Source organism: Prionailurus bengalensis, chromosome C2 (genome assembly GCF_016509475.1).
Source record: "Prionailurus bengalensis isolate Pbe53 chromosome C2, Fcat_Pben_1.1_paternal_pri, whole genome shotgun sequence".
Lineage (NCBI taxonomy): Eukaryota > Metazoa > Chordata > Mammalia > Carnivora > Felidae > Prionailurus > Prionailurus bengalensis.
This window is the reverse complement of record NC_057350.1, coordinates 146,229,373-146,254,007: the sequence shown is the minus strand read 5'-3', so window position 1 is coordinate 146,254,007 and position 24,635 is coordinate 146,229,373. Positions and strand designations below refer to the sequence as shown.

The 24,635-nt window shown below is 40.6% G+C and overlaps 1 protein-coding gene across 15 annotated transcripts in view; it reads right to left on the bottom strand.

Annotated features, from left to right (window-relative positions):
- The window catches only part of RBMS3 (RNA binding motif single stranded interacting protein 3), a 1,080,848-nt gene that overhangs the window by 718,567 nt on the left and 337,646 nt on the right, over positions 1-24,635 (bottom strand). For 3 of the 15 annotated variants that reach the window (XM_043595597.1, XM_043595589.1, XM_043595592.1), the window contains exon 1: positions 2,496-3,284. The exons of 6 other annotated variants lie outside the window; for them this stretch is intronic. In XM_043595597.1, coding sequence (XP_043451532.1) covers positions 2,496-2,570 — 75 coding nt within the window. In that variant the 5' untranslated portion in view covers positions 2,571-3,284. Of the gene's footprint in view, positions 1-2,495; positions 3,287-24,635 lie in introns of those variants that run through there. 6 more of the 15 variants (XM_043595586.1, XM_043595593.1, XM_043595590.1 and 3 more) reach the window with 3 other exon arrangements.

The window sequence follows — 24,635 nt, the reverse complement described above, 5'->3', positions numbered from 1 at the left end:
AATTCCACCTGGGCTTACCAAATAAACATGAGCAGCATGCATTTCCTTCAAAAGTATTATAGATTAAATTTTAAGATATAAGCATAAAACAAGCCAAAAAAATGATACTGAAATAACCTAGTTGTGTTCATGTTACACGGGGGCATGATGGTACTTTATTACATAGTGTTCATGCTGTCAGGAAGCCCCCACACTTGAAAATATGATTGACCCTTCTTCCCATCCCCTGTGCGCCCACGTTTCAAACCAGGGCACGTTTTCACATCTTCAGCTTCCAGGAATGTTATTAATGTCTGTCATTTCAGAGCCACCGTAACAGCATTCGACAACTTCACAGCACTGTCGAAATTTTACAACATAATAATCAATATGAACTACCAGGATAGCCAAAGGAGCTGATCTTATATTCCCTACCACCCTGATCTGATTACCCAAATATCAGCTCAGGTCACCTAATGGATCTAGCTTCTTTAAAAATGTTCCAGAAGTTGATGGCTTTGACTAGCTTGAAAGTAACAAGATCCAGATGCCGCCTGTCTACACAACACTAAACTACACAGGACCCCAAAACAGATTGTTTTTAATTCCCTCTGTATTTTTTAGGCTCTCTTCTTTTCTGTCACTTCACTTTTCCTCTTTATCCTAATCTCTCTCTCTCCTTCTCTCCCTCCTTCTCTCTCTCTCTCAAACACACACACACACACACACACACACACACACACACAAACACACACTTCCCATCAGTGTAGCTCATCTAGCATCCTGTCCTTAATATAATATGCACATTATTTCCTGATGGTAATAAGTTAAAAGAAATCTCAAGCAGGAAAGCAATTATTTCATTATTCCATTCATTTTTATCTGAAGTTTCTTTTCTGAATATACTTCATAGAAAAAAAAAAGACCCAAAAAGAAAGCATGAATTTTGAAACATTTGGAAAAATTTAGCCAAATGAGTAAAAGGGATGGAATGTCCGATATTTTTCATGGAACCCTTGAGTTTGTTGTTTTTGTTTCTTTGGGGGATGAGAAATGACTATAAATTTCCTTTTTTTTTTTTAACTTGTCCTTGCTTTGCCATTTCCTTAAGGAAGGCAGGCAGCATTCTCTACCCAATCCCCCAAAGAGTTAAATCTCAAGGCACTGGAGCAGGAGGGCTGGTCTATTTAAGCAGCAGCAGCACAAACTAAATGCTCACAAAGGCAAAAAGCAATGTGAGTCGACCTTGGAGGGGCAGGGCGAGTCATAGAGCGATTGAAAAAGAAAGGAAAAAAGCAACAATTTTTAATGTAATTCTGAAAGTCGGCTGCCTGGTCTGGTTTACAAATAGGCATTGTTTGATGAGACAGAATAAATAAGAGCTAACTACAGCATGAATTACCAAACACTAATCACATCATCGAGTCCTAGTGACAGCACAGATCACTCAGGCACGCCTTGTTCACTCTCGGCATATTTATTTATTAAGAAGACAGCGGAGTCTGGCTAATGCAATACAAAATAATATCATCCATATAGAAATATAACCCATGCGTTCAAAGTGGTAACTACACCAACATCCCCCCCACCCCAGTCAAGTCTAATTTAATTGACAAATTGGAGCAGTGATTTCACACCTGAGAGTCTTTCATGTCTGAAGTGCAGGATAAAGTTCACGGCTGGCACTGCCCACTGCTTCGTTACGTGGGCTTGCCACTGGCCCCGTAATGATCATTTGAGCACACACATAAAGATTCAAGTATTTAACCAATTCACGTCCAATTATCATCAGTTACATTGCATCCCGTTTCAAGACCCAGGCCTCCTGATGGCAGCCAGCACAGAAAAACAGAGCTTCTAAAAGTAAAGAACACCTATGGTAAAGCTCCAAAATTCAGTCTCTAGCATCTTGCTCATCCTCGATATAAAATAAAATATGTAAGGCAAATAAAACACACACACACACAGACACACACACACAAAACACACCCAAACAAACTCTAAAGGACTTTAGTCAACTGTACTATACCTTCCCACAGCCTTCTTTCATTTTATACTCAGCGATTAAAAGTTTGAGTTGCCCCCACCCTGGTGTGTCCTATCCAGTGGGAAAAACCCTTTTAGAGCCACAAACAAAGAACAGCTCACCAGAAAAGCCCCTGAAATTGTATTCTTGTGCCTGATAATCACGGTTACGATCTCCTTTCTAACAACCCTGTCCATCTGCAAAGGACTTTACTACGGATATCAGGAACATTTTCATGTTGCCAAATAACAACAAAAGAACACGAGCGAAACTATTATCTCTCCTAAAAGAGAAAGCCACAATCCCGGGCTTGCTTTCTTCTTATATTCTCCTCTGCCTCATTAACTCCCTTGGTATGTTACTAATTTCAAAGAAGCAGGAAGAGGTGATGGGGAAGGGGAGGTAAATAATAATTCACATGCCTGTCTATTTCCCATCCCAAGTGCAGAAGGATACCACACTGATTGCCAGACTGTGGGTCGAGCCATACCTTGGTTTGGAGATAGTGAGGATAGTAGTAAGTGTACTGGGGGTACATTTGTGGCTGATCCAGGCGTTTGCCCATGTAGCTGGAATCTTTATCTCCGAGGCAGGGAACTGGATGACAGGGTATAGTGCCCCAGGCCGAGCTTCCTCTTAAACCACTATTCCTGACAGTCTCGATGACTGATGAGGCTTCAGAAATCCCTCGTCTTCCACCACTCGCTAGTTCCAACACAGCAAGAATTTAAAAAAGAAACACACCAAAAAAAAAAAAAAAAAAAAAAGGAGGGGTATCGGTAGGAAAAAAGACCAACAGACACAGCCTCCCCAGATCTTGCCTTCCTTCCCCCAGCTGCCAGGGTCCACTTGGGATGAGGCAGTTTGTTCTCTACCAGGCTGTCTGTAGTGATGTCAATTGCCAGCGTTTGTAAAGAGAGAGAGAGAAAAAAAAAAAATCAAAGTCCTTTTAGCACAACTCCGAATCCTTGCAGATCAGCTTCCTGTCTCCTGTTTGTCTCTTTCCCCACCTTAAAGAAAAAGAAAAAAAAAAAGAAAGAAAGAGAAAGAGAAAGAAAGAAGAAACAGAAAAAAGAAAAAAAAAAGAAAGAAAAAGAAAGGGAAAAAGAAAAAGGAAAAAAAAAAAAAAAAAAAAAAAACCTCGCACAGCTTAGTTGCTGCTGTCTCCCTCCCAGAGTGACATGGTGTTCGGGGCTTGTCCTGTCCTTTCATTCACTTCCCCTCCTTCCAGCCGGTGGGTGGAACCGAGAGAGCCTCTCCAGGGAGCAGCGTACGCAGTCCAGAAGGCTGCAGTATTTCCTCCAAGAAAAAAAAAAAAAAAAAAAAAAAGGCTGCTTCAACCCCTGCTGCAAGCAAAGTTCCGATTCCCTCTGCTGGCTATCTCGAATAGCAAAGCAATTTTTGCAGCCAGCTGGCTGCCGCTGGAACTGAACCCGGGGAACTCAAATGCAGGCGGTGGATTATTTCTTATCCTTCCCTTCATCTACCCCTCCCCCCCACAAGAGCTGCCTTTTCTTTTTTTTCTTGCCAAGTTGCAAGGTATGCTACCCTGCTAAACAAAACACAGAAGACCATGGGAGGGAAGACGAAGAGAGAAAGGAAGAGAAAGAAAAAAATAATAATAAATAAAGGCAGAGGGACAACCCTTGCTGGTGAAAATGGAAACAGGGTGTCTCAGATGCTTTCAAAACCTGTTAACATATAAAGCCAGATGAATCTGAGACCCGGTTCAGAAACTCTTCTTGGAGGACACGGAGAATGAAAAGTAGCGAAGAAATTGTAGAGTCTACTCCGGGACTACTGTTCGATCACAGTGACCGACTTACTAGAGCAGAAATGGTCACTCTCAGTCTTACATCCATTTTGTAAGCATCAAAAGAGGTATCCCACTAGGTTGACGGGTGTCTTTATAAATAAAATCACTGGTTTTCTCACTGTCTATCTCTTTATAATTATCTTGATTCATGAGTGCATTAATCACTTTACTGATAACATCACACACACACAAAAAAATCATACTTACTTGGCAGAGTTTTTCCCCACCAATAATAAGCAGTATTCTGACAGGTCTATCAGCTATTACATTAATAATACAAATTGTTTCAGAGAAAATATATTTCCTTTAAGGGTCTCTTTTCAAGGCAGACAAGGCTAAAATTAGACATGCCAGCTGTGTTTTGCTGTGAGTGCTCACACATGCCCAAAGCGTGGGCAGACCAATATTGAGAGCCTCTCTACTTTGTCAAACCAGCTCTGTTCTCCCCAGTCCAGAGTCGCCTTTTCAGATAAGAGGTTCCTGGTATAAATCCAGCTTCTTAGTGAAGAGCAGAGAATTCTAGCCCAATGCACAATATGGTGTCCATCCGCACACAAGTCCCGCCACCCTTGAGGTCACTGGCTTCCACTCAGGGGTCTGGTTATTGGAAGCTGTGTGAGTACATGGACGTTCCTTGGAGAAAGATAAGGATGGTGGGCAGCTTTATGTTTGACTTTTGCCAATAACAACAACCAGAAAAAAAGGAGAGAGGGTGGGAAGGTATGTTAGGAGTCCTGATAGCACTATCATTGAGAGAATTAAATCAACTCCACCAACATTTAAATGTGTTATTCAGGCCTCACTCATCCCATCCAGAAAGTGGAAATACTGCCAACTTACCTGGCCGAAGGCTATAAACTAAATCAGATACGAAATCAAAATTACATTGACTTAAAAACCATTCAGGGACATCTCATTGCTCAGACAACAAAGCCCTGACTCCTTGGAATAGTTTTCAAGGCACTTGAAAACCCAACTTTATTCTCCAGACTCGGATAGTCAGCTCTGCCCCTCACAGTCATAGTGAACTGCTTTTGAACCAGAATGTGCTCTCTCAGGGCCTTCTGTTATCTGCTCTGCCCTAGGGTGGTCTTGCAGCTCCATCCTTCAGCTCTCAGCATGCGTATCAGCCCTTCAGAGTAGCTTTACCTGAACCCTCACTTCCCTACTGCACCTTACATTTGCCCTAATAGAATGCTTAGCCTGGCAACCGCCTCTTAGTTGCATGTTTGTTTCTTCTATGATGCCCTTAAAGCCTCAGGAAAAGCAGGAAAGTACAAGGTCCCATCAATCTCATTCACCTTCATATTTCCAAAACCTGCCATGGAATCTAGCACAAAAAAGGGTGCTCTGCAAATGTTTGAAAAATAAGATATCTTAAATACAATAAAAATTCTAACCCAACTCACACACTTCTTTCAGTACATTTCAGTAAATTTCTAGATGCAGGGGATAGAGGGATAACACAGATCAGAACAATGCCCAGCCCTCATAGAATATATATTCTAGTGAGGGAGATAAAGTGATAAGCAAGCAAACAGGCAATATAAATCAGGTAATATGCAGTGCTGTTGAGAAATATAGAGCTGAGTAAAGAGAAACAGAGTCACAGGGATCCTTCCTTCCTTCCTTCCTTCCATCCGTCCTTCCTTCCTTTCTTCCTTTATAGGGATTCCTCTTTAAATGGAAAGTCAGGGGTCACATGGGTGGCCCAGTCAGTTGAGCGACCGACTTCAGCTCAGGTCATGATCTCACAACTTGTGGGTTTGGGCCCCATGTTGGGCTCTAGCTGACAGTTCAGAGCCTGGAGCCTGCTTCAGATTCTGTGTGTCCCTCTCTTTTTGCCCCTCCCCTGCCCTCTCCCTCTCTCTCTCTCAAAATAAACAAACATGATCGTAAAAAAATTTAAATAGGATAGTCAGGAAATGCTCACCAAGAAAGAGCTCTGAGGTTAAAGGAAGGGTGGGAACCACACCCTGGGTGTTGTGTACCAAGAGAGCCCTTTTTATGAGGGCCTGGGCTCCCACCCAAACTGCCTTGGTTCCAGTTCTGCCTCTGACAGAATCACTCTGCCTCCTTTTCTCATCCATTCAATGTCACACCACACACTTCATACAGCTATCATGAGAATTCACCCAGATTAACATGCCATGCATTTGTAACACCTTGAAACATACTGGATCTGCTCAATAAATGTCAGCCTGCATCTGAAAGATCATTCCAGACAGAGATAACAGTAAGTACAGAAAGCCTGGCAGCAAGAACATGTCTTTAAAATGTGTAAGAAATGGCACAGAGGCTGAAATGGAGCAAGCAACGAGTAAAGATTATCAAAGAAGACTGGAGAGATACCCTGGGCCAGATCACGTAAGTCTTAGTGGGCACTTAGTGAAGAAAGCTAAATTAGTTAATAGTACAGTCAGTACTCTATCCAAATATTCGGATTGTAGAGCTAGTCATCTTCAACTATAGAATGCTGTCCTCCAAATGACTTAATGAGGTTCCTCCAAATACTAAGACTTACAAGATCAGGATCCTCAATTGCTTCTGGCAATTTTACCACTATGAACAAAGGATGTCAGTATTCTTTTATTAATAACTGGCCTACCTATGCCCTGGAGGGGAAGGATTGGTGACTTACTTACTTACAAATGAAAGGCCAAATAAGTAACTCCTCAGCCCAAGCTACAGCTCACTTATTACACGTAAAGTTCCCAGCATGTGTTGATGATATCTGCAATTTCTACACAAATTGCCACTTTCCAAAATGCTATTGTATTTCATTGGATTATTGCTATGTCCTGGGCATCAACTATCATTAGTCTAAGCACATTCACTGAACATTTAAAGCTTTTCTTAAATAATGCAAAGACAGTTTACCACTTGTGAGAATTGTAAAACCTGTGTTTTATTTTTTTTTATTTTTTCTGTTAGAGACACCAGTAGCAATCGCAATCGGGGAAGCAAGATACTCATGTCAGAAATAGTTTTTATATCATGTCTGCTCTGTTGGAGCAGTAGTGCTTTCCATTTAAATGATCAAGTTAAGGTAGGAGGTAACTAATTTAAGGCACTCTCTAAATCAGAAGCCAGCTGTGTCCCATTTGCCAACTAACAAATTTTGTACAAATCCAAGAGCAGTAAACCACATCAAAGAGCATGGACTCTTACAAATTCACATGATTCACAATACAGACTGGAGAGACACTCATTTAAGACAAGTTCTTGGTTAATAGGATAGAGACAACATCTCAGACACACAATCCGGAGTTAGAGAAATGATGGTCCTGGAATGAGGGTCAATTGGGTAGAGATGGGAGACTCTCTTCTGGTTGCTCTGACCTATCCACTCAAAGAATAAATGGGTCCTCTCTTTGGCTGATTTATTTTTTAAATGACAAAGACTTAGTCAAAAGCAGAAAAAAAGAACAGTAGAGAGATAAACAAATAATAATTATTATCGTTATTATTATACTACCTTTGAAAGCTATATACTACCCTATCTACAAGACATTCATGCACTTGAATAAACTAAAACAAACAAAAGCACAACTTGGTATTTCTTGCTCTCTTTATTCAAATTTGGGAAATCCCTTTCCAACACAACAGATGCCAACAGCCTATTAAAGATAAAAGTAAGTTTAAAAAAAAAAAAAGATAAGATGGTAGATTACAAACTCCGACAGAAGTGATACAATTATCTTTTCTCCTATCAAATACTTATCCATTCTTTAAGAACATACTTGAAACAAACCAGAAGAAAGAGACGACTAGTGATTCAACCATTTGTGGTCCAAATCTGAACGATAATTAAATGTAAAATTTTAGTGGAGATAAAGACAATAAAAATTGGCCTTGGAAGAAAATTTCAAGCTTCAGGACAAAATTATAATGGGCTATATTTCAAGACAATCCTGTAGAGAAGCAAGAATAATTTAAAACAATGAACATTATTTAAATCAACAGTTTTGCTTAAGCATCTACTATGTGCCTAAATAACCAAGAATACCAATATAAAAATTATCACCCTTGTCTTCAAGTAGATTTAGTATTTCAGTATCTACGAAAAATCAGCCAGTCAGAAATGACCTAAATGTTTTTCGTCATATCTGAATACCTATTTCTAACAATAGTTATCAAATAATATTAACTCGACCCAATTTTTTGAAGTACATTCTTTATTATAATTCTAAGCAATGAGAGATATACATGAAAACTCATATCTAATTTGCTTTTATTATCTTTTTAAAAATACTTAACACTCCTCTCTCTCTTTACACATACTTTTCATAGCCCTTAATACCGTGGTAGTCACATAGGTTTCTCCTTTACCACTAGGATCACCAAGACTCACACTTCTCCACTTCATTGAAATTAGGCATGACCATGTGACCTGCTAAGGCGAATAAAATCAGAAGCAGAAGTAACATGTGTATGAACTTTTAACTGCTGCTGTTGGATTCATCAGCCCACTCTTTCCTGATGGAAGCATGTGTTTATATGGAGAAAGCATCTTGGAAGGCTTAGAACAGTTGCCTTGAATGGTCACCTGGACCAGCCACTGACTTGTTATGAGCAAGAAATAAACCTTTGTTGGAATTATGCTAATGAGGTTTGGTGACTTACCACAGCATCACTTAGCCTACCCTTGGATTCTATATTTGTTGATTTCCTTCTTTGAGGATCCCCTCTACTAATATTTAAGGTCCCAAGGGCAAGGAATTTACCTGTCATGTTCACTGTTTTATCCCCAGCACCCAGAACAGGCTTTGGGATTTAATACACATTTAATAAATACTTGTTAGGTAAATGAAAAAAAATTTTCATCTAAAATAATCTCATTTATCTGTCAGTGGTGAAAGTGCAATACTTTATGAAATAGAAGGGGAAATAAGACATACACTCAAATGTAAAAAATGTGCTAAGTTTTCTGGAAAGAGAACTGCTATAAACCTAACTACTGAATGTTCAGAGGAGGGGAAGGGTTTTCTGCATGGAATATAAGGCGTGGGCAGTGGGTTAAGAAACACTACTTACGAAAAGAAGAAGGACAAGGAGAAAAATGAGATAAAATATAGATGGTCTACTATATACTAGACGCTGTGCCAGAAGTTTACGAATGCCCCCTCAGTTAAAACTCACAAGTACCTGGAAAGTGGGTATAATTTTCCACCCTTTATAGTTGAGCAAATTGAGAAGGAAACGTTTTACCTATTCTATCCAAGTCATCCAATGATAATATGGTAAAGGAACATCCCTAACCCAAGTCTGTATAAAGACCAAACCCAGCTTTTTCCCTCAGCATCATTTGATGGAGATCTGAAACATTTTATTCTAAAACTGGATAAGATAATCTTTGTGTTTACAACAGAAAACTCACAGTATATATAAAAGTCCTAAATAAGTCAGTGTGTCTTCATAGAAACAGATGGTGCAGAACAGAGAGAAAACTGGAAAGAAAGAGCATGGGCTTCTATGAAATAGCATAAACTCTATTTGGACCACAGACGTGATGGTTAATTGTATGTGTCAACTTGGCTAGAATATAGTGCCTGGTCGTTTGGTCAAACACAAGTCTAGATATTGTGGTGAGGTATTTTTTCAATGTGGTTAACATTTAAATCAGTAGACTTTGGACCTCATCAAGATAAAAAGCTTCTGCACAGTGAAGGAGACAATCAAAAAAAAAAAAAACTAAAAGGCAACCAATGGAATGGGAGATGACATTTGCAAATGACATTTCAGATAAAGGGTCAGTATCCAAAATCTATAAAGACCTTACCAAACTCAACACCCAAAAAACAAATAATTCGGTGAAGAAATTGGCAGAAGACATGAATAGATAGTTTTCAAAAGAAGACATCCAGATGGCTAACAGACACATGAGAAGATGCTCAACATTGCTCTTCATCAGGGAAATACAAATCAAAACCACAATGAGATACCACCTCACACCTGTCAGAATGGCTAAATTAACAACTTGGGAAACAACAGATGTTGGCGAGGATGTGGAAAAGTGAAACCCGTTTACACTATTGGTGGGAATGCAAACTGGTGTAGCCACTCTGGAAAACAGTATGGAGGTTCCTCAAAAAATTAAGAATAGAACTACCCTATGACCCAGCAATTGCACTGACTAGGAATTTATCCAAAGGATACAAAACCGCCCATTCGAAGGGGCACGTGAACCCCAATGTTTACAGCAGCACTATCAACAACAGCCAAATTATGGAAAGAGTCCAAATGTCCATTAACTGGTGAATGGATAAAGAAGTTGTGGTGTGTATGTATGTATATGTATGTGTATATAATAGAATACTACTTGATGAAAAATAATGAAATTTTGCCATTTGCCCATGTAGACAGAACTAGATGGTATTAAAATGAAGTCAGTCAGAGAAAGAGATCATATGATTTCACTCATATGTAGAATTTGAGAAACTCAACAGATGAACATAGGGGAAGGGAAGGAAAAATAAGATAAAAAAGGAGAGGGAGGCAAACCACAAGAGACTCTTAAATATAGACAGCAAACTTGGGGCGCCTGGGTGGCGCAGTCGGTTGAGCGTCCGACTTCAGCCAGGTCACGATCTCGCGGTCCGGGAGTTCGAGCCCCGCGTCGGGCTCTGGGCTGATGGCTCAGAGCCTGGAGCCTGTTTCCGATTCTGTGTCTCCCTCTCTCTCTGCCCCTCCCCCGTTCATGCTCTGTCTCTCTCTGTCCCAAAAATAAATAAACATTGAAAAAAAATATAGACAGCAAACTAAAGGTTGCTGGAAGTGAGGTGGGTGGGAGAATGGGTTATATGGGTGATGGGCATTAAGGAGGGCACTTTTTTGGATGGGCACTGGGTGTTATACGTAAGAGATGAATCACTGGGTAAAACTCTCTCTACATAGAGATATACTTAATGGTTGTGGTTTTTTTGGAGAACCCTGAGGAATACAACAGGCAAATAAAATGCACATGATCATGACCTGAGCTGAAATCAGGAGTGAGAAGCTTAACTGACCGAGCCACCCAGGCACCCCCAACTTAATTTTTTTAACATCAATTAATTCTGCCTTTGTATTTCTCAGTTCCTCATGAATTTATTTGTAAACAACCTCTGTCAGCTTGCTTCTAATATGCTATAGGCACAAGGATTTTTAATTTTATTATTGTTTTTTTGTCTATCACTATGCTTCCCTATCTATTTCGATGCAAAGAATTCCACTCTTTGCAGCCCACTGAGCCAATTCTGTCCTGATGTAGCTGGTGGATTCTTATGGCCTTCTTACAAGGACACCTTCTGTCATGACTTGTGTCAGCATTAGACCAGAGCTTTGGAAAATGCCAACTAAAAGCCTCAAAGTAGGGAGAGAGGAGTAGCTGCTTTGTCACAGGAGAAACACATTTTTTTTTTTTTTCTAAAAGGAATACCATTACCTTGTATTGACCATCCAGCTTCCAGCTGCCAATAGCTAAGCAAGTCAGGTCAATATGGCCAGATTTGATTGGCTGGGCTGATTCTTCTCTCTGGAAACATCTGCAGAAGTCCAGGCCAAAGGCTAACACTAAATAGAATCACTATGTTGTACATGTGAAATTAATATAATATTGTATGTTAACTACACTTCAATTAAAAATTTTAAGGGCTCCTAAGTAGCTCATTCATTTAAGCATTTGGCTCTTAATTTCGGCTCAGGGCATCATCTCACAGTTCATGAGTTTGATCCCCACAGGGGGCTCCGGGCTGACAGTGCACAGCCTGCTTGGGATTCTCTCTCTCCCTCTCCCTGTCTGCCCCTCCCCTGCTTGCTATCTAGCTCCCTCTCTCTCTCTCTCTCAAAATAAAAATAAATAAATAAATAAACATTTTTTTTTAATTTTTAAATGATTTTAGAAAAACAATTACCAGTTAAATACAAGATACCCATTTAAACTTGAATTCCAGATAAGTCATGAATATATTTTTAATACAAGTATGTCCCAAATACTGCAAGTATGTCCATGGGACATGGTATGTCCCATGAAATATTTGGGCCATACCTGTAAAAAGTACTCATGGCTTGTCTGAGATTCAAATTTACCTGGGTGTTATGTATCTTTCTTTACTAAAGCTGGCAAACAATCTTAATTGATGCACTGAGAAGGTTTAGAGGCCTTTCAGAAGACACAAAAAGTGGTAGAGAGTTCAAATTTAATGGCAACTGGCAATGTTTAATATTTTCAATCCTTTTTACACTCAAACCAGGTAAATAAAAAAATGTCCTCAAATGACGTCTCCTCTTAGGAGACTTAGATCACAGCCGTGTCCCTGATAGGAATCCAAACACTATTCCAGTATCTCTGGTTTTGTTATAATAGCAAGCTTGTTGTTGTTTCTTTTTCTTCTTTCACATGAGGGATCATTTACATTTTTTTCTTAAGTTGTTATTCAGCCCAATAAAATACCTGCCAAGAAGGACAGATGCCCAGATCCCATCCCTGACACCAGAAAGTTCCAACCTAGAGAACCAGACAAATGTGTGAAATACAAGAGAAAAGGAGATCAAGGACAGCGCTCCCCCAAGCGTGGTCTAGGAAGTGCTGATGTGCCAGCACTCCGGTGTCCAGGACCAGCGTGTACAGGATCCAAAAATAAGTGTCCAGCCGCTTTACAGTCATTTGTCAGAAGAATTTTATGTATCGTTTCCAAATAATAAAAGTTTGGACATGTATTTTGAGGGTCTGTTTTTTTGTACTTCATTTTTCTAGCAATTTCTATCGTATAGTACAGAAATATCAGCTAAGGTCAATTAGAAATAAACAAAAACCTGTGTTTCATGACAGAGAGTTTGAAAAGTGCTGATCTAGAAAATATACAGTTGTCTTATTTCCTTTCATTTCCATTTGCACATTTCTAGTGGTGGAAAAGTTGCATCGATGTGTTTTCTGATTGCGATACAAGGAATAATGAAACTCACATGAACTACAAAGGAAAAACGTAATTCCCTCAAATGTACTCTTCTTGTGTTCCTAACTCATTCTCTTTTCGTTGTCTATTGCTTATCCTCTAACCTACAGTCAGCCCCCCTGACCCCAAAGGCAATATTTAAGAGTACCAAACCGAAAGCCAGGACACATGAGGCTTGTTGGTTGTTGACTGACCCTGCCCACATGGATTCCCCAGCCAGAGCCCCATGTGTAAAATGCAGGTTGTAAGGAGGTCATTTAAGGTCCCTTTCTGACTCTGATGCCAGGACGCACTTGTTGAACTAAGATGAGACTGTGCCTTTTTGGCTACGGGGTTCCACTGGCTGGCCCCTGGAGTGGATGGCAAGGTTCAGGCCAACAGCACAAGCTCGACACGCTTCAGCCAGGGGCTTTGTGCAACTCCCAGCCATTCCCGGCAGCTGCAGGCTGGGAGGCCCCAATTCCAAAAATAGCCCCACAAATTATGATTTGCCTTCTAGAGATGACATCTCTGTGAACAACACTAAATCGCGGCCATACGCTTAGCCTGACACTTTGGCCAGCGCCTCAAAAACAGCTCAATCCCTAGAAGTCTAGATGCACCATCCATCCCACCTAGGGGGGGTTCATCCTGAATGTTTATGCTCATGATGCAGTCAGGAAACATAATTATTCGTTTTTCTTTAAGGAAGTTTATGACCGAAGGTAATGGGGGGAACATAAACGTACTGACTGTTTACTGAGACTCATAAATGCTAAGAACACAGACAAATAATTGTCTCTTGGAGATTTGTTCTTGTGGTGTAGAATCTTCATTTTTAGCAATTTAACTACTGAAAGTTTACCCACCTTGAGGAGAATTATTTAGTGGGAAATAAAACTTAGCACCTATTTCATTCCCTGCTCCAACAACTTTCTTCCTTTCAGAAAACTGCCTTTCACATAAAATGTGCAGAAGGTAGCTTGTTATATAGGGCTAGTAAAACGAAGAGGTAATTAGTACAAGCTAAACCTCTAAATAATAATGTCAAGTCTTAACATTTGCAGAGCTCTGGATCAACATAACTAATAACTTCTCTGTTTTCCTCTGTGAGAGATAAACTTTGTTACTCACAAATTATCAAGAAAGAAAAAAAAAACAAGAAATCAGTTCTGGCCAATTATTTTAAAAAAAATAGTAAAGCTCAGGTCAGAATTTAGCAAGGACAATCAAATGCTTATACCCCTTTCTGGTTCAGAACAGTGCTCATTTATGGGTAGGATGGGCCACTGGTCAGACTGAGCTCTTCTAAGGAGACCTTCCAGAAAGGTTTGGTATTGCAGGGCAGGGGAAATCAGTGTGAAGCTACTGGGCTTTTGGACTCCTGATCTCCTACCTTAACTGACACAATGACAGATACATGGTGGCGTTATGTGTGTGTGCAGTGGGGAGGGGCAGAGATGCTGCAAGGAATTCAGTGTGTAGATGGACTGCCCGTAGCTTCCTCCCTCTCCCTGCAGCAGACAGCTGTGCTAAATTTGTCAGTTAGCCCTGCCTCACCCCCTCCAGCAGTGGTCATACTGTCAGATTCCCAAGCATGTTGCCTCTTCAAGCAAAGGAGTTAAAAATGAACCACTCCAGGAGTGTTGAGTGTCCAACTTCGGCTCAGGGCATGATCTGGCAGTTCATGAGTTCGAGCCCCATATCGGCTCACTGCTGTCACCCTGCCAGCATAGAGCCCGCTTAGGATCTCTGTCCCCTCTCATTGCCCCTCCCCCACTTGTGCTTTCCCCAAAATAATTAAAGAAAAAGTGAACCACTCCAACGAAGGGAAAAAAAAATAATGCTGAATAAGATCCCTTACCAGCTCATCTCTTTTTCTTTGTCTCCACATCCAGTGGGAAAGAGAATTGAGAGCTCGTCAGGATTGCCTGCATGGCATCAAACAGTCCCTCGCAGGGAGGGTACAGAGAAGACTCTCCGATGCCTTGCTTGGAGAAATGGCCCACAGGAACCCCGGGACAGCACATCCCCAAAAAGCAGCAGTTGGAAAAGGAGACATCTGGCCCAGAGATACCTCTCTCTTCTCCCTCCCTTAGGCTGAAAACACTGAGTTCTCTCGGTCTCTAAAGGAGGACAAAATATTGAAAGGAATGTAGGGAAGCCAGTCTGTTTCCCAGTGTAAATGGACTCCCATTCCAACCACGATCTGGTGTGAGTGCCCATGCCTCATCTCTGACGAAGGGATGGGGAGCTTGTGCCGATTCCTGGGTTCATATTGGTCTGGAGATTAAAACTATCTTCTTTGCCATCTTGGAAGAAAGGTACACATGTTACCAGGGACAGGGAAACAGGCAGGGACCACTGTGCTAATGTGGACCTATGGATCCCATGGTTCTAACAATGTAGTCACCATGATAGTAGCTGGTAAAGGCTGCTGTCCAAATCCAGCTTCTTTATTTTTGCTGAAAACTTTAAAAATTACCTTAGTTTCTTGGTAGAGAAACAATGTTGTACCAAGGCCCCTAGGAAAATCATACAGCATTATTCCATAAGGTCATAATGGGAGGATCTATCCATTCTGACGAGGGATGAATGTATTGGATTCACTATGTTTGGTCTGGGAAATCTCTTTTTGTCAAATCCAGGATAACCAATTGTCCATTACATACCACGTCCTTGCTAAGAGAAGCTGGTGTAGAAATATTTAATCTCCTCATCCATAAACATTTCTTTCCTCCCAGAGCAGGAAAAGGCTGATCTTCTCAAGGCCTAATGTTATTTATTTTCCAGTGAAGGAATATGATTTTTATACCAGGTACTGTTTTCCCTTAGCATTTTTTTTTTTAAGTGCCTGCCTTTTCAACGACTCCTAGAACTAAGATCCTGACCACTTGCCCTTGTTAAATATCTAGTGATCCTTTTCCCCAACAGATGGGAAGGGCCTCCTGATATGCCCCTGGCCTAATTTCAATTTGGGTAATTGCATTCTGTCGACTTGAAATTTCCCCACCAGTTTAATCTGCCTGGGATATGATGCCTCATTCTCGGTCCTGAACTGCCTGGCGTGCCGTCGGAGGCTGGGGGACAGCTGGTGCATTCCACCCCAGAAGTGGATGCATTTTAGTGGCAGGTGCAAAGGTTTTCTTCAGCCGAATACAAATTCTAATGTAGGAACAAGCCTCATGGATGCTTTTTATTTTTTCAATGAACGTAACTTCCATGAAACCGAAAAATATGAAAGCATCCAAAGCATAAATATGAATCGAGAAGAAAATACACTTGCCCTAAAACCAGTCTATTGTGTGATCATTTTGCACTCTGTGAATCTTATAGTGCTTCTACATTTGAATGTTACCAATAAGGAGGAATAATTCACCTAAAAGCAGACAACCATTCCTCTTCTGAAAGGATTTTATACACACACACATGGGCGCATGGGTATATGCACACATCCGTACACGTATGTATAGGTGTGTGTGTATGTGTGTACCCCAGCTCTTACCTCCTTCTGGGGAGTCCTTTTCAGTTCAGACTAAAACAACTTGCCCCACAAAACCACCACATTCGGCGTTCTATGCATACCTCATTTGAGTAGGTAATACATTTAATTGTAACGAGCTTATCGCTATCCATTTCTGTTTCCCCAGCACCTAGGACATAATAGGTGCTTAATAAATAAATATACAGACTACATAGGTCAAATCTAATTAGTCTTAAGCTCTGAGCCCCAAAATGCTATTTCTAAGCGTTGCAAGTCAAAGTGTATTTTTTCAAGGTAACCCAAGAACGCTAGTGGCCCAAAGTCTCATTCCTTAGGCCACCTCTGCTCTAGGGAACGGTTGTGGGCAAGCACAGACTCACCTTGCAAATGCCGGCTATTGGACGTGGTGGACTGCTGAGCAAGCACAGGCTGAAGGTTCGGGGTGAGTACACCGAGGCAACACCCAATCAGTGGAAAACAGGAGCTAGTAGAGAAATGCTCCTGCCTCCAAGCCTCCAGACAATTCTGGAAGCACGCCATACCATCTCAGGACACCTCCGTAAAACTGAACCCCATTGCTCAACCTCAGCTTTTGTTTTTCCTTTTTCTGCAATCTTTTTAGCAGTGACCTTGATAACGTGCCATTATAATGGACTTTTCTCCATCCCCTCTCACCCTGCCCCACTCCTGCTTCAGGGAATTACATCTCAAACAAACTACCTGCACCCTTGCCTCAGGCTCTGAATTTGGGAGGACCCAAACTCTAATGACGTAGGACATCACCATACTGACAGCCACACCACCAGACTATCCACAGAGAAACATACAGAGGACCTATTCCTCCACCATTTATTTTCTTTCCCTCTCATACGATGAATAAGCCATACACCAAGACCACCTTAATATATTTTGGCTAACAGATTACATGTTATACTTAAGCCAGGAGAAAGGAGAACCAAGATTGTGATGAGATGTATATTCTAAAATACTAAGCATTTCAGCTCTAAATATACTACCTTACCAATGACTCAGGAGCCATTCCCAGAGTCTCATAATTAGTAGGACAGTCCAGATTCTGCCTCATTTTAGCCTCTGCAGGTCACCATAAATTAGCTTAGAGGCCCGAAGCCTCTGTATGACTCAAGCTGACTTGAATCCTAATTTGTGCCGTGCGGAAATCTTGGCAAAGCCATCTGCATGCTTGAGTCTTATGCTGTCTTGGCCCTCGGGGAAAAAAACACATTTGCAGTTGCCCCTGCCTTCGTCCTCCTTGTTTAGGGTAGATCATCAGTGGGTGGTGTCCCAAACCAAGAGTGGACCTTGATGAAGCCTGGGATCCAACATGTGATGACTATGCACTTCAAGAAGCCAAGGGTAGATTGCCACAGAAGAGGGCCAGGCCACCTCTGAGTTGACCATCTCATACTCACTGGAGGGCTACCCTGTTGGCCACACCAGAGAGAGAAATGCAGCGGACAAATGGACTGCAGGGAATTCTCCCCAGTTTTTAAGATACTAGTGTTTAGACCTCCGGCTTCCATAAGGTCAAACTGAGGTCAGAGCCTGACATAGCAGCCAGAGTGAGGCAAAAGTAGACTGAGGGACCAGAGTCTCTCAGTCCATGGAAAGGACTACAATACTTTACAAGTTGTATTAGAGAAGGCCCATGGGGTGTATGGATCGTCCTTTGAGTTCCATAAAATTAATGATTTTTTAATCTGACTGTAAAGACTCTTTTTCATTATAAAATGTTGAAATGAAAAACTGTATACGAACAAGGGTATAAAAAATTATATTACAAAAATTAACATATCTAGCCCTATCTAATCTTATTACACAGAGGTAGCTGCTTTTAGTATTTACTTTATTTGCTTCTAGCTTTTTCTCTATGAATAATGAGTATATATTTCCTTCTGTTCATGTATGTGAGATCTGGGTAAAATATTGTTATTTTTGTGCACTTCTTTCTTCTGACAATATATTGTGAGCATTTTCTTTGAACACACTACCTAATGGGATATAATATGTAATTATAATATTTTCTATTTCTCTACTGATAGATGTGTAGGTTGTTTTGATATTTGTCATATGTCATATATAATTCATATGTATAGTATATCTAATATGTTTTGAGATTTCTCCCCTTTTGGTGTGGATTCTGGAATTCCCTTCTACAGCAAGAGGCGGATACCCATCAGTGGGTAGTGCCTGGGTCATGCATGTACCCATGGCAAGCCATCTTCCGTGTGTTGATATCTATCCTCTTGGTCACAAGATGACTACAACAGTTTGGGCCACGTTATCATCACCCCCCCCCCCCCCCCAGGATCCTCAAGTAGCTTGTTTTTCCTCTGGTGCCTTTTAAAAGTATAAGAAATCTTACTAGGAGCTCCTGTCCCCAACAGTCTGCTCCTGTGTTTCAGTGGACAAAATGAGTCACATGCATTGTCTTAACATGTTCACTGATAAGGGCGAGAGAACTGTAATGATTGGCTTAGACTACAGAACACACACCTCCCTCTGAGCCTAGAGGAAAGATCATTGGCTCCAAGCAAATGGCAGCATTTAGCTGGAGAATGGAGTGTGTACCCTAGACCAGGTCTGCAGTCCTCCTGTAAAGAAGGGGAGATTTAAATGGGGATTAATTCGGGGAGGCAAGACAGAATTGTCTTCGATATAAATTAAAAGTGTCTTGTTATCTCTCAACCTGTATTATCACATTCTTTTCCCTGATAACATTGTCTCTCCTTAATTCACCACCTAGACACTCCTTTTTAATCAAATTTTTGCTGGCTATCCCTGAATCTTCCAAGAAGTTCACTGGAAAATTAACATAACAATGATAATGAGCTTAAGGTCTTGCTCTCCTTGGGGGCATTTCTGTTCTAAAAGACAGTTCTGGAAGATATGAACATCTTCAAGATTTGTAAGAACAAAGGAATAACGGTAGCACGGCAGGCAAGACAGGATTCAAGAGGCAGTGTGATCCTACTACCACCTCGCTCATGCCACCATGATCTACTGCTCTCCCTGTTACATCCACAATGGCCTCCTTGCCGTCCCTCTAGGAGGCCAGCGTACTCACACCTGGGAGCCTTGCAAGTTACTTCCGTCCACCTGAAACAAGCTTCCTCTAGACAGCCACAGGACTTGCTTCCTGGCTTCCTAGAGCTCTCTGCACACGTGCCACCTTATCAAAGAGGTTTTCCTTGATCATCTACATAACATGGCACTTTCACTTCATTCTTTATCCTATTACCCTACTTTCTACATAGTTGGCCTTTAAAAACCACCTGGCATGGTATGTATGTGTTTGCTGTCTTCCTCCGAAGCAGATAGTGAACTCGAGGCTAGAATTGATGTTTTATTCACTGTTAATTCCTCTGAGCCTAGAACAATGCCTTAAAAAACACAGGCATTCCCTGTGTGGAATGAATGGATGACTAGATGGAAGCTTTGAATGGCAAATTTAGATGGTCATTCTCCTCTTGCTTAACCTGCATCACAGCAGAAGTCAAGTGGGACCTAATCCCGTGTAGGCATCTTTCTCTATCATCTACCAGTGATGTCCTACTTTCCTCTAGGCAAGGTCTTCATTTTGCAGGATGAGCTATATAGGTCTTGAAATCTGCACAGTATCTATCTTTCTAATATGAAATAAAAGGCAAGTCCCAACTTGGAGTAGTAAGACACATCATATAACTTGCAATACTGTCTAATTAACAAAATGTGTTTCAATTCTGATTAAAATTTATTTTGCGTGCCAGAAATGGTCATAAAAACATATCTCAAAGCCAGAGGAAATAAGGCAATATATTTATCCATTGTAACTTAAGGAGTAAATTACCAGGGAGCCTGGGTGGCTCAGTTGGTTAGGCATGTGACTTCAGCTCAGGTCGTGATCTCACAGTTCATGAGTTCAAGCCCCGCATCAGGCTCTGTGCTGACAGCTCAGAGCCTGGAGCCTGCTTCACAATCTGTGTCTCCTTCTATCTCTATCCCTCTCCCCCTCATGCTCACTCTCTCTCTCTCAAAAATAAATATATTTTTTTAATTTTTTAAAAAAGAAGTAAATTACCTTATGACTTGGAGCTTCCATTTGATGCTGTAGTACACACACACACACACACACACACACACACACACTCACAGTTTCAGAGACTTTCAGGTTAAAAGGGTGATATGAATTCGTGGACATAATCACCCACGTGAAACTATGAAAAAGTCTATATTCGAGTTCAGAAAAGGACACACCGGAAACCATACATATGTACCAGAGAACAGTTGTGATTGCTGGTCGTTGTGGTGGTAAATACATCAGATTGAAAGGGAGGCAACCACACGACAGTCACAGGGAAGTGAGACAACAACCTATCTGAGATAAATATTAAAGACGTGCCAGCACAGCCTAGTTAACACTCACTGTCGGTGCAGAGACAGTGGTGGGAGTGCATATCTGGACCCCACTGGCATCTTGGGGACAACGATGAGACAGGGGAAACCTTCAGGAGCAGCCTCCCTAGGCCTGTGTTAGGTGAGCATAGCCCAGTCAGTGTAGGAGGGGGATGAGGACAATTTTGAGAAAGAGGTACGGTACCCACGTCTGGCCAAGAACAGAGCTCTGACCAGCTAAGTCTTGGCTTCCTCACCAAACTTGGGGACCAAACCCTTCGGTGAATCTCCCAAGCCAAGGGTCTCTACAGTGGTAAGATGAAAGTGTAGCAAACATAAGCCGGTCCCTTCTCTGAAAGACTTCTGCAGGCTACCACCCGATCTCTGAGAAAACCAGCCCGATTCTCAAATCTGTGTATTGGGTAATATATTCTATTTGTGGAATGCTACATAAATTTTGCTTAAATATCATATTCTCAACTAATATTTAAGAATTAAGTAGAATATCCTTATGTCATGATATATGCTATAGTAAATGAAAGAATGCATACACTAGCAGGTGATAGCGGTTTATAACCTCAAAATATATGTATAGCACACACATAAATCCACACAAAAGTATAGAAAGATATACTCCATAATGGTAACAAGGAAAAATAGAAGTTAATTTTATTCTTCTTTCTATTTTATATGTTATGGGAAAAGAAATTTAATTGGCCATTTATTCCAAATATATCCAGAACCTACACACTATTCACCACTGCTAACACCCTGGTCAGAAACACCATCATTTTTCACCTGGATTACTGCACTAGGCTCCTAATAAGCTCCTGGCTTCCATTCTCATAGTCTATTCTCTACACAGCAGCTGAAAGTAAGCTTTCAAAAATGGGAGTCAGATTCCTCGGCTCAAAACTCTCCAAAGGTTGCATATCACGCCCATTCCATAAGTCTCTCTCTATCACTTTACAGGTTTCTCCTGCTATTGCCCTTGTACCGACATAGTAAGATCATGTTTTTCCAGTTTTCAGACTTGCCAAACATTCTCCTCTCTTTGCATAGGCTGTTCCTGCTGCTCAGAACACTCTTCCTTTCTGTACCACCGTCTTCAAGTCTTTAATGTTCTCCTTCACAAGCAGCCCAGCCAAGGCCCCAAACACCTGCCTCCTCCCCCTGCTGTCGCCAAAATTCCCTAACTCCCCTTCTTCTTCGGGCCACACTGCACAGTTGGGGGGGGGCATAAGAGTCTCATAAAATTGAATGTGAATCATCCCCTCTGACGCTGTGTGCAATGTGAAGACCCGACTTTATTTTGCTGTCTCTCTCCTGCTGTGAGACTGTCTGCTCCATGAGGGTGGAGTAACTATGGTAGTTACTGCTATCACCTCAGTTCTGAGAACAAGGCTGGCACTTACCACCTACTACTGGATGAATGAATCACAGGAGAGTAGAAATAAAAGTGATTTGTATTTTCTTCTATAAATGACTTCTAATTTCCCTATTTTTTTTAAATTTTTATTTATTATTGAAGGATAGAGAGACAGAGCACATGCCAGGGAGGGGGAAGAGAGAGAGGGAGACACAGAATCTGAAGCAGGCTCCGGGCTCTGAGCTGTCAGCACAGAGCCCGACGTGGGACTAGAACTCACAAACCGTGAGATCATAACTTGAGCCAAAGTCAGACACTTAACCTCCTGAACCACCTAGGTGCCTCTTCCCTATTATTTTTAAAACCGGAAAAAATTATTAAAAACAAAAATATATAATTGTGCTTATTTCATTTCTCTTGTTCTTAGGCTGGAAAATCAATTTCTTCTGGACTCAAACTAAAGAACAACTAAAGAACGATATCTGTTTAAACTATTGTTGAATCGAACATCCAGTAAAACATATCTAAGCTCTGTAGTCATTTCCATGGGTTCTCCCCACTCCCACTGATTTTGGTGCAGTTTCTGATCAGTCACGATGGTAGGAGATGACCCAATTTCATTACATCTGAAGCTATTCAATTTTTCTGTGATACGATTCCATCATGGGCCAAGTCGAATGGTCCAACAGAGAGATGCTCTCACATTCTCTTAAAAGGTTATCCTTTGGGCTTTCTTTTAAGATATTGTTTCTTAGGAGAAAAATTGAAGCTTATATCTAAGGACAAACTCTATGATGAAACTTTTTCTCGGTTCCCAATCCTCCTACACTCACACACGGAAAGTTCTGAAGACCCAGGCTTACAACTCTAAAAATGTTGATGATTATAAGTGAATTTCAACCTATCTTTAAATCTGCTTTTAAGCATCTTTAAAATGAGTTAGGCATTAACCCTTTAAAATTTGATCATTTGTAAATATCTCAAAGCTGACTCTCTGCAAATGGTAGATAAAACCAATCCAACCAACAAAAACAATAAATGACTTTCACTCTTTGCCACTCTTAGCTTTATTTAACATTGCAGCAATTTCCTCTGTAATAAACAACTCAAAATCGAGCAAAGACATACCAACCAGTGAGGAGAAAATGAATCTGGTCAACAGAGATTTGGGACCTACCTTTAATCCTTTAATAATGGTCCAGAAAATAATTTAATCTCTTGCTGTTATTTTGTAGCTGGCAATTCAACCAAAGACATCATTTTGTCCTCAGCAGGGGCAGTCATTTTTACGCTAGCCTCTGTGGATAGCTTTATATAATTTATATAGTTTTTAATTTTGGTAATAGCAACTAGCTGGCTAAGGCAATAAGCCCTTTTTAACACAGACTAAATAAAGAAATCTCTCATATTTCAATTAACTAACTGAACCAAATCATAACGAGTATGACTGTTTCATTTCATTTGGCTGTTGCTCAAAGAATGTTCACTTAAAACCTGTTTCGTTGTTAATATTTATAATGTCCACACTAATATTATAATTAATACTATAATGTTCATACTCATATTGGAAAATTTAAAAAAAAAACACCAATCTGTAATAGAATGGCCATTATACCAACCAAAACTCTTGTTTTTATGGAATTAATGGTGTTGTCCTTGGCTTTTTACCTCTAGAAATGTGAAAGAGGCCAGGGAAACAATGGGTAGGGATGAAAGATTGTGTGTCATACAAAAGTACACGGGTGGCCCCATTTATTAAAACATCTTGTGAAACTATCAATAGCCTCACTGGTTTTATGTCTCATGCTGCAGATTTTTAAAATGTGCACAAGATAACTCTATCTCCAATACTGTATAAACCATTCTGGCCAATCATAGTAGTCATTGAGTAACTATTGATAAACGTAATTCATCTTTTCTCAGGACACATGACTGTGTAGGAGAACATCACAGAGCTACCCTCCACTAGATGTAAGTTTCAAAAACGTCGAAAGATTCCATCAAAAGTCCATCCCTGTGATCAATTTCCAAGCACATATAATTCTTACAGACACTTGTATGTACTATAATAAAGTTAGTAATAATCATTTTAAATAGTCCATTATAGAATTATTTTCCAAGAAATTAAACTGATTCCTAATACAATATTATAAAATTCTAGATATAAACTTCTTCCTACTTGTCATTTGGCCGTCAATATTTCCAAATTTCCAAATTTCATGCAAACTTTTTTTTTTTTCAATTTACATTCCCACATCTCTGAGAGCAGGCTGTGTCATATAATGGACGATAAGAAAGTACTGCATTATAGTTTAATAGGAAGCATTTTGTTCTCTTTCCTGGTTAGAGTAATAGAACATAAAATGATGATGTGTCTGGTAACCACTGCTTCTTGAATTCAATGAAATATAGGAATAGACAGTGTTTTCTTGGCTCACTAACTAGATTTATTGTATGATACTATACCTGGCTGAAAGTTGGTTTAACATACTCCAGGATAGACCACTATCCTCACACACGAGGTACTTAGCACTTCGCTGTGGGGGAGGGGGGTGGGGGGAAAAAAACCTCTCAACAAATGATAATAACTGCCTTCTTTGATATGAAATATCTGAGTATGTACAGCAGATGCTGTTCCTGCCCCTGCTGATCTC